General features: G+C 37.8%; 1 protein-coding gene across 2 annotated transcripts in view; it reads right to left on the bottom strand.

Annotated features, from left to right (window-relative positions):
- Positions 1–1,598: 1,598 nt before the first annotated feature.
- TMEM117 (transmembrane protein 117) overlaps positions 1,599–11,147 on the bottom strand; it is a 237,560-nt gene continuing 228,011 nt past the window's right edge. For both annotated transcript variants that reach the window (XM_064448161.1, XM_064448169.1), the window contains exon 8: positions 1,599–3,252. In XM_064448161.1, the coding sequence (XP_064304231.1) occupies positions 2,612–3,252 (641 nt within the window). In that variant the 3' untranslated portion in view covers positions 1,599–2,611. The remainder of the gene's footprint in view (positions 3,253–11,147) is intronic.

Here is an 11,147-nt window from a genome sequence, read left to right as displayed (position 1 = left end):
AGCTGGAGAGGACAGAATTATTTTAAAATGCAACAAATCTACTTTCTGCATAAATTAGACAAAAGTGTAATTTGAGAAGCAGATAGTGCAACTAAATGTTCTTTTTTGGTTTTGTATTTTCTAGGCAATAGAAGTGGAGGCAGAGGTGATGAAGCAACCTGGAGTAAGTAACTCATGGAGCAACGTAGCATAAAGTGGCCACCTAACTCAGGCTTCTCGAACTAGACGCTGGAAGTGGCGAACGGAAATAGTCTCTTCTCCCATCTGTGTCTGTGTTTACAAATGAGACTCCCACACAACTCCTTTAATTAAATTGATGAATTGACCATAGCGAGTGGCTACACTGAAACTTTTAACTTCTTATGAATTCATGATATAAGCAGTCCCTCTGCTTGACCATTAATTTAACTACTTATACAAAATCTAGGATTACTTGATGCTTTTCTCTCTTTCATGCACGGTTATAATGACCTTAAAAGCATTAACTAAATGTGAGGTCACAGAATTATTTTAGCTGCGGATCAGTTGCTCATTTCTCAGAGTCATGTAATCATGCAGGCTGTAAGGCTCAAGTAATTCTTTCATTTTCTGCCTACATATTAATTGCTGTAACCACTCCTAAACACAAAAAGGAGAAATGAGTTAACAGGAGATTTTCATTACTTGGGTTCACAGTGTGCAAAACATAAAGAGAAGCATGTATGTGCAAAATTAATCAGCTGTTTCTGTAACTACTTAAGAAATCAAATGCTGTTTGAAAGTCAAACATCAATATGTTATCTTATATAGCATGTATACTGTATAACATATCTTATATAATACAAGCAGGATCTCACAGTGTTTGACCATTAGTAGTTAATGGATTTTCTTTGTCTGTATCTTAAGTAAATTAAGTAAGTTTATAGGCTGCAGTAGGCAAAAGCTAATAGATTTATTTTTAGTCATAATTTTTAGTGGATAAAAATTTAGTCTGATTATAAAGTGAACTTTCTCCTGATGAAATATTAAATGTTCCATAAGCAAAATATTTGATTTTGACATTACTGTGATACTCTCTGTCTTTTTTAGTGTCAGAAACATTTATGATTTTAAACAGGACAATGCATGGGTAAAATGTTTAAAAAAATTGCAAAACTAACAGAATATGTTCCTGCCTCATAATAAACAATTGTTGAATGATGTTTATTAAAATTGGCTCTCAAGTGACAGTTAATAAATGCATAGTTCTATTATGCATGCTAAATTCAGCATTCCGAAAACTTAAAAGCAGATAGATCAAAACAACGGAGATAAAAAAGTCACAAAGACAAAATACAGCAACACCAGTAAATAACAGGAAAATAATTCTGACTTAAAAATGACTTATTATTAGTAACTTGTAACAACAATTTATAGAACTAAATTAGAGGGAAATCAGAGTCTTTCTGATGTTTTAAATATGCAGTTTCTCTAGTGCATATAGTTTGATCATTCAGCAGAGGAATACACGTTACAAAGTCCCCTTCAAAAAAGCAAAAAACCCACTTTTTCTATGTTCCTGCTTCCAGGTTACACTTAATCATGGCTAATGAATGAAGGAAAAAAAGGGTACAATAAAATTCAATTGTTAATCTATTTTAATTAAAACCCTTAAACATTGCTTCAGTATTTGGAGAAGTTAAGACTGTCTATTATGTGGTGTCTTTCTATGTATGTTTTACATATGCCCAGACCATATCCGCAGTGAACCACACAAATAGTGGATTTAATGGGCTTTGTGCCCTTTACTGTAATCACGCCATTGGCTCTTTGATGTTGCATGGATTTGGTGTGATGATGGAAGAGTGGCTTTGACCATGTATTTTCACCTCTGTTTCTAAAAGGTGAAGGGTGAAACTTTTAATCAAGGAGCAGTTCATCTTTAATTAGGAAAAATATAATTAGGCATTATCACCTAATTGCTATTACTGATGGCGAAAGTAATATTTTCACAAGTAGTGACCCGTGCTGTATTATCACTCTGCTGTTTACCACATAATGAATCTGTGTTTGTGTTTGGCAGCTAGCCAGCAAAAATGAAAAGGTAATCAACGTGCTTCTCCGCAGTCCAGTCATCAAAGTCACTGGCTTCACAGATGAGTAAGTAACAAAGTCAAGTTGCGATGTCCTAACAGAAACCCTTCTTTAGGAATAACTATATTTATCTCCTCTGTCAAGACATCAAATGATACTTGAAATAACCATATACAAAAAGCTTTGCAAAATAGATTAGAAGAACTGTGGTATACATCTGGTGTTGAGTTAAAAAACAGTTTAATGTCTCAAGGCACCACCACGGTAGAGTTTTATACCTGCAAGTAATCATCTAATACACTATTATACAGTTAAGGTAATGTATTAATAAACAGCTTGTGCAATTTTGGGAAGCAATCTATAAAGGAATGTTGATATACAGTAGGCACGTACTATAATACAAATAAAAAACAAAATTCCTAGAAAAAGCATGCAGAGCACCTTTTGGTATAGGTTGAGTTTCTTATTCTAAACACTATGTAAATCTTAACTTACAAAAGCTAAAACTGAAATCTTATAGTAACTGCTTATTTGAACTGATCTTCCTGGGTATTTGCCTCTATGTCACAGGATTATTCTTAGGGACAGAGGACTCTGGTACTGGTTGTAAAGGGCTATCTTGTTCATTCAGTTGTGCGTTCAAGTTTTCAGAAGTTAGGAGGGAAGAATTAAAAACTATTTCACTTAAGTCTGATTTTATGGATACGAGATGTGGTTCTTGAAAACTTAATGGCTCTTCTACTAACACCTGTGTATTTTCTCGTGTCATTCCCATATCTGACGGTGACTTTCGTTTCATTCTTGTGTATGATTTGTCTAAATTCTCCATGCCTTGGTCAGTTTTCTGAAATCGCCCAAAGAACCAGATGAAGAAACCAAACAAAGCAAAAGCCAGCAAACTTGGAATAAAAGCCAGGCATTTGACATCAAGGCTAGAGCCTGTGAATCTGCTGTGCAAGAACATGTCTCCTTCAGCGTAGGTCCGGTTGGTCAATGGGTTAGTGTTATTGGATCTCCACTCCCAAGATAACTTAGTTCTGTTAAGGTCTTTCAAGCTTTCTGAGTCCTTCACTGTGTAGATCTTCTGTCCAGGACCAATATATTGACCATATTCATGAGGTTTGTAAAATATTTGGTTCTTCCACATATTCAGATCCAAGATTAAAACAAGGAAGATAATTCCATAGTTAAACCATTTGCCTGTTTGGAAAAAAGAAAGTTCTGTCATCTGATACATCCATTTTAGAAGCAGTACAAATGCAGTCATATGCAAAAGCTACTCAGAGAAAAAAAAAAACGTTTTTTATTAAACTGTTAAGCAAAATTGTGACAAAATTTCCACCATAGTCAGATTTATGCTCAGTATCTACTAGTATTTCACAATTAGGTATGGGCACATAATAAAATGATCTTGTAATACCAGCACAGCACTATATAAATTGAATTCACATTGCAGTTTGTAGGTGACCTGTTGATTAGACCACCAGGTGATGTGGTACAGATCAATAAACCTAGAAAAAACATTAATTCAAGGGCTTAAAAAATATTCACATGGAAATTTTCCATGAAAAGGCCATATTTGATGGAACCGTTAGCATTCCAGGAATGACTGAAGTGACTGAAGTTTCTGGGGTTGGTAATTATGTACATTTTAAGAGTATATACATATATTGTTTGATATATCAACCATGGTGTGCAGATATATTCAGGTGGGGGCAATTGGATAAACTGTGATTTAGAGATATTACACCCTTGAGAAATAGCAAGGGCTGACAGTAGCCTTGGGAGGCTACTCAGTTTAGCTTTTCCTATAGTCTGTGTAGTGAGAAACTCCTCCAAGGAGTGACTCATAGTCTAACATAACTCCTCCTGCAATACTGGAGGAGGAAACTTTTCTCCTTTTATAATTTAAACTTGCTCTTTTGCATGCTTCCTCCAGACATCCAACTGACATGAAAGATAACTTCATGCAATTGCAAAGTTGGCTGTGCTTTGAGTAGGGTGTTGGAACAGATGAACTCCAGGTGCCCCTTCTAACCTAAATTCTATGAATACACAAAATAAATGATACTCTCTTTATAGTCAAAGCATCTCTTATGCTGTAGCTGGACATATGTCAAGCTCTTACCTGTGCAGTGATGACTGGCACCACCCAAAAACCCAGCAAATCTATGTCACCATTATGTGAAAGGACATTCCTGGAGGAATGTTCCTGCTGGTGATGAATTATATTGGTCTATGATGGAATTGTCTTTACGTGTTTCAAGTGACAAAGAAAATGAACATATCAGAGTATCTATCAAATTACTTATGCCATTGGCTTGTAAAGAATAAATGGGTTTCAGTTCCTGAAAGTCTCTGTGCTCAAATTGTACGACCAGGATGCTCCAGGAGGGTAAGGAGAGTAACTCCTTGTATTTCAGCAATTGTGTTTAATAGTCCTTTTCAGTCTAGATTATACTTAGACTGAAAATGAACCAGAATGTTCATCCTCTTGTGCTATTGCCACTATCCAGAAATCAAACTGCACTGAAAAGACATTGCAGCCAATCATGTTCATGTAATTCCTGAATAACTCTATCCTTTTTTCCGGGTTTTTATCAAAATTATATTTGACCTGTTAAAGAAAATTATGGTTTTATAAGATTATCACCACATTTTATATCATTTAGTTTTCTTAAATCAACACCAAGACACTGAAAATGATGCCAAAATATGAAATCTAGTAACAAAAAATATAATCTAGCTTGATGCTGTTTCCTGTGGATTTTTGCCCTGTATTTCATGTATTTCTCTCCATCAGAATAATCCTAGCTTCCCCATCACGTATGACCTTTCAACAGACAGAGACAGAATATATCTTGCATAGTGTGTGCTGATGGGCTGTCTGGGACACACATATTCACTGATCAATTGGCTGCTGTCAGAGAGAATATAATGGCTGACTTCTCCCTGCTCTTTCCTCAGCTGCGTGCTAACTTAGATGATTCTCCTTTACCTAACCGCCATTCCTTAGGACACAATGATAACGCCACTACTTTTCAGATCCCCACCCTCTGAAAAATGTTTTTGAAACTGGCTGTGGGTTCAAAAGTTATTTGATACTGAGTTGATGCTCGGCTCAGCAGAGAGTGAGACCAAACCACACAGAGAACATGATCACAAAATTCTCATTTCCTTAGGAAAATAGGCTAAACGCAAATGACAATGAAACAAATATTAGAACCATTATCTGTTTATGTATGGCCAATTTGAAAGAAAACATGATTTGCTGCTGCATTGGCCATTCACTTGGACACCTTTTAGAACAATAATGTCATCAAATATTACTCTGTGTTTCAACCAGAAAGCAACTCCTTGCTGCATTGCCCCAAAGTTAATTCCTTAAGCCATATTCTTTTCCCAGGGAAATGCATCATAAGCCCATCCAAAAAAACTTTCCACTTCTTTTGTTATTGGCTTCATCAAAATATTATCTGTGGTACTTTGTGTTTCTGCAGAGCCAAGACAGGTGATGTTCCAGAGAGAGCTGCTAGACCCTAGGGATGGTAGGAAGGGGAAAAACTCATGTAGGACCAGTATTGCTCTTTCCCTTCAGCTAGACATGGCAAAAGTGAAGATGTGCAGGGACAAAACAGAGAGCTGAAAGATCAAAATATGAAGTGTAATGAAATGGGGACATTATTGAGATGGCCTTTATAAAGGCCAAAATACACTGTTATGGTTTTCTTGATTGTAGGTTTCAGGTATGACTGACAAAGAAATCTTTAGGCATGATGGCACCCAGTGGATTTCACAGCAATCACCTGTGTGACCATGTTGTCCTAAATGCGACATGTGTGGAGCAAGCCACCTAAGGAGTAAGACTTGAGATGACAGCCTGCTGCTGGTGAAGAAGTTGACTAAGAAGCTAGCAAAAAACACTGAAAATGCTGAATAGAGGTAGCCAGGTTGCTTGATCTCAGGCTTCATGTAGTATCTATCCTACACTGTGGTTTCATAATTGTAAAACTCTTCTAAGATGGATCTGTCTAAAAAAGGTTCCATCCCTCTTATGTTAAGAATTTGAGTGCTCACCTGATCTAAGAGAGATATACATTTCAATTATTCCTGTTTCAAAAAAAGCATGAACTTGAAACTCCATCACTCAGCTCCTAGACAGAGTTAGGCAGGCAGGAGCACAGCCCTAATCTCTGCTGTTGGGATCGCTGGGTCAGTGTGGACTATAATGGGTGCTTAGACAAACAGCTTAGATGCAGAAACCCCAGTTAACTAAGATTAATTGTGACCTGTGTGTCTAAGTGGCTAGTTGCCTGAGACCTGCCTCTGTTCTACAGTGGATCTTCTCAAAACTCCTTAAATTTCTCATTTCTAGACATTTTTTCCATCTTCTGCATCACTGTCATGCTTGATGAGCTCTATGATTTTTCTTTTTCTTTTAAGAACTGTTGTCACCAGAATCAAACACTGTATATGAGTAACAGCCTCACTATAACCATATACGAACACAATGACATCTTCCTACTCCTACTCAGTATTCCCTGTAGCCAAGGGCTGCGTTAATCTCCTTAGACACAAAATGACTGGGAGTTAGTGCTGTCTTGGTTACTTACAGAAAGTATTTGCCTCTGTCTAGGACACTGTGTCCTGTGCTGTCTATCCCTCTTCCGAGACGTACTTTACCGTGGTACTAGCAGGCATGATAGCCAAATAAGCCCAGTTTATCAAGCAATCCTTCTAGATCAGTGATAAATGTATTGGAACAGACTGTACCAAGAAGCCTGACAGTCTCAACTCACAAACATCCATTTGATGATAATCCCCATGACAAGTACTTTTTGAGACTTATTATACTGACCAACCTTTAACATGATATGCAGACAAAATATATGTATATGAAATGATTGTCTATCAGAACTTAATTTTAGCATAATGTTTTTTTTATAGCAAACTTTAAGTCAATATATCAAGCTTATATAGGAAATAAGCTTGGTAAATTAGAAGTCACTCTTGACCTGTCACCTTGCACATAAAATGCTCAAGATCGTAGTTTTCCAGAGTCAGAATAAATATATTATGAAGCTATAGATACTAATTTTCTTTACATATATATATATTTATATATATTTTATATATATTATATTATATATATTTATATATATATAATTTCTTTTATGGTGCTTCAAATTTCATTACAGATGAAAAGTGGTAAGGGAAAATGGAGTCCCACACTATGAAGTAATATAATTTGTCTCTTAACCAATTTCTGTAGGCTCAGTACCATGATTGATCTAGGGTTGGTTCTACTCCAGAGAGGTCTGTGTGACCAAGAATATTGGCCTACACTGGGCACCATTTAGCGCTTCTTGGAGCAGGTGGATTTTTCATAGACATAATCTGAATTGGAAGCATGTAGTAAGATCAGCTCTCAAGACTGGAAGGTTAGTCAATCATTTCAGCAAACTGCGAAGAATTATACCCAGACTCTTCAGTGAATTTACAATGAAGAAAATCAGGTGGTAAAACAGGCTGTGTCGTTCAGCCATGCACTACCTAAAGAAGACCTGGTTGACAACTGGTTTTCACAGTGCTGACATCCTTACATGCTACACATGACATTTGGAGAGTCAGGAATCTGATTTGGTGTGTTTGGAGACGTGGTGCAATATTGAAATTTGGTGCAATAAAGATCTCCAAAAAGAAAAACTGGAGGTGTGTAGCTAGCCAACAGCAAGCACTGGGTGTCCTTGTGAGGCTGTGATGCAAAATACAAAACCTTTTTCTAGGCATTGTAGCCTTCAACCACTATTTGGGGATGAAAACTCAATCCCTGTTTTCTGAGAAAGCATAGCTGTTGAGGACAATTGTATCCTCATGGCTAGGGCACTCACCAGAAGGGAAATCTTGACCCTAGAACAATCTCCACTTATGGTGGTGTGGACCTGTGCCACAGGACCATGCTCTGAACACCAGCCTATATGGGACTCTGCTTAGAAACACTTTTCCCCTTCCTGCTGAAGCTGAACAACTGTGCGCCGCACATGAATGCCAGGGGCATTCTCACAGTGAAAGAGGTATGGATTTTTCTTTTTCCTTTTTCCAGAAAGGTAACTATTTTCGCCAGCTGATCAGGATGTTTGGGCAGTGCTCATTTTTTAAGAGGCTTATAAGGTCTATGACAGGTTCAGCAACCAGTCCACAATCCCACATGCAACTGTGGCAATTGGGGCAGATCCTGCAGGTCCAAATATTCCAAACCAGCTGCTGATTCTGAAGCCTTTTTATTTTTGCATGTCCACTCTGTAACAGAACAGTCATGTCCTAAAAAAGAGATCTTGTGTAGAAGCCAGTCTTCAGCAGCCCTCCTGAGGTCAAGAGGAAATGTGAAAATTCCACTTATTAAGGCTAGACTCAAGCAGCCTCATGCTGGGCAACCACAGCCAGAGGCTAGTGTAGGAAATGCTGACTTTAGACTCTTATCTCAATTGCAATTTGTATCTAAAACCATTCAGACACCTCTGTAAAACATTCAGGTATCTTCAAAACATTCTTCGTATCTTCTGTCACGTTACTGTTACTAGCTAGATACACGCATACAGACCACTCACAGCTGAACTAAGCCACAAATCCTCTGAGGCTTTTCCACATCTGTGTGCATGGCCAGCTTTGTTTTTACCTCTAACCTTTCTATTTTTGCCCACGGGCTCCCTCAGCCTTCCCTGTGAAGGCAATGCTTGGCCTGAATCTAGACACACTTTTGGTTTAACTCCACAAGCCAGCCATGCTACGCGCTTGCCACCCATGAACGTGATGATTTCTCAGAGTGCCAGAGGGCACTCAGGCTAAATCAGCACTCAGAAACACGTTTATAATCAGCCAGAAAAATCTCATATCTGTTTTGATACCCAAACTTTAACATTACCTATGTGAATCTTATTCACATACTGAGAGCACATGCTCTTGGATCTCCAGTGCTGCTATTAACGAGTATCAGCCAGTCCCCCTAGTGCCTTTTAAGCATGAAAGAATCTGAACTAACAAAGTTTACTTTTAAGTTTTACAAATTTCCCTGGGTATTATAGAAACTAGGATAGACTATGTATTTTCATAAACAGCAGCCCAAGAAGGAAAACACACACTTTGCAATGAACCATCTGTCAAGGGAAATCCAGATGCGTTAAGCAGATGCAGGATTTCAAGTTATTTTTGATGTTCATAGATAAAAGCAGCTACCAAAACAGGATAAAAATATTTAATAATGCGTAGATGCTTGCTAGGAGTTCCTAGATGTGAAGAATTTGAGCAAAATGAGGTATTCAGTACTGGTGAAAATAAGATATGCTTTTGATAGTAAATTTAAAATTACACTGAAGCATATCAGCTACAGGCTGCAGATGTTAACTCAACATTATTGCCAGCTTACAAATTCAGAAATCACAAGTCGGGCCTAAGAAAGCATGTTATTCATTTAAAGGAACAAGATGGGTTAAAAATAATACGCTTAGTACTGTTTTATTTATCTGCTTTTTTAGACACGGAATTATGCACAAGCAACATTATTTTTTTCCTCTGCAATCACGAGCTTTGCTTTTGAAAGCTAAAATTCTCATGTAGTCACTGAATTCAGGAGCTACTTAAAGCTTTAAGACAAAATAGCAAACAAAAAAAAAGAAAAGCAACTGTCTTAAGACTTGTGATAAAATCAGGAGAGTTGGCAACACAGAGCATGTAACTGAAATCCTCTATCTGTACAGAACTTGCACAAAGCCATTAAGCACACACCAACAGAAAGGTGGTTTGAAGTTCTTTACTTCTCTGAATGCCCCTTTACTTAGGGCTGCTTTTATGTGGGACCGTTGCTCATTAGAGCAAACCAGCACTGAATAGGGCTGCTCAGGGGACTCCTAGGGCTGCTTTTATTTATATCAATCAACAGTGAGCAAAACAGACTGTAAAAGAATTTATGAAGAATAAAATTTGCCAGGAAGAAGACGGTGAATGTTATTTCAGCCATGCTTTCTCCTTGCTGTTTGGAATAAAAGGGTTTCCAGCTTCTACAAATCAGTGCATGGGTCATAGATTTACAGCCTGACTTTATCCCTATAGCAAGTACTAAAATAAACAATATTCAAGCCCTAGGCTTCTTTTCCTGCTTGTTACTAAAAAGAAGTCCTGTGGATAAATTTAACATCCTGAATCTCGCGTATTAAACAGGGCTTAAATATAGCAGGCTTCCTGCCATTACCAGTGTCCTACCCCCATGTCATCTGCTGCAGTTGCATTCACGTGCATCCCTCTCTACCCTCATTTCATGTTGGATTACATTCGTCTTGTTTTATATATATTGAACCAGTTCTTTCTTTTATTAGCTCTTTGATTTGAGTAGAAAATTACAAGTATCTACACATCCACACAACGACTGGAGCTTGAAAATAATCCAAGATGATAACCTAACCTAAGACAAGAACTGATGGCAAGAACAGATGGTTCAAGCAAAACTTACCCAAAGGGAGGTTCTTGTGCCATGTGTTATGGCTGTTTATTAGATCTCCTAAAGGGTGGTGTAGCACCGAGATAAAACAGGCACTCAGTAGACAGAGTACGTGACGTGCAGTCAAATGGATTGATTTGTCTAGTGAATCTAATAAATGGATCTTGTTAATGCTGAGCAGGGAAAAATATTCCTCAGCCCCTATTCATTAGCTTATCCTCATTAAAAGGACACCTTCTTGCCAGAAAATCAGAAAGGCCTCCAGTCCTCTCTGCAGAAGACTCTACAATACATAAATATTGGATTCTCTCGGTTGGTCTGTTTTCAAACAGCAGCACTGCTAGCGGTTGTATTTCTGATCCCTAATATATGTACTTTGCTGTTGCTTATTCTTTGTTCTTCCCTGATTATCAGTATCCCTGTCTCTTCTACAATGCAAAACTGTTCGTTGCTCTTCAGTCACTCTTCTACCACCCATTGTTTTTCATCTACATTAATTATATCCTGAGTTTCTGTATCTGATGGCGCAGCTCACCCTACCATGCCTCAGTCACTGTTCATGCTCCTCTGTGCACCCATTCCACTACTTCTCCTTATACAATGG

This window comes from Phalacrocorax carbo, chromosome 1, assembly GCF_963921805.1.
Source record: "Phalacrocorax carbo chromosome 1, bPhaCar2.1, whole genome shotgun sequence".
In the NCBI taxonomy this organism is placed as follows: domain Eukaryota; kingdom Metazoa; phylum Chordata; class Aves; order Suliformes; family Phalacrocoracidae; genus Phalacrocorax; species Phalacrocorax carbo.
Note: the sequence above shows the minus strand (reverse complement) of the source record. Positions and strands in the feature narration are given on the sequence as shown.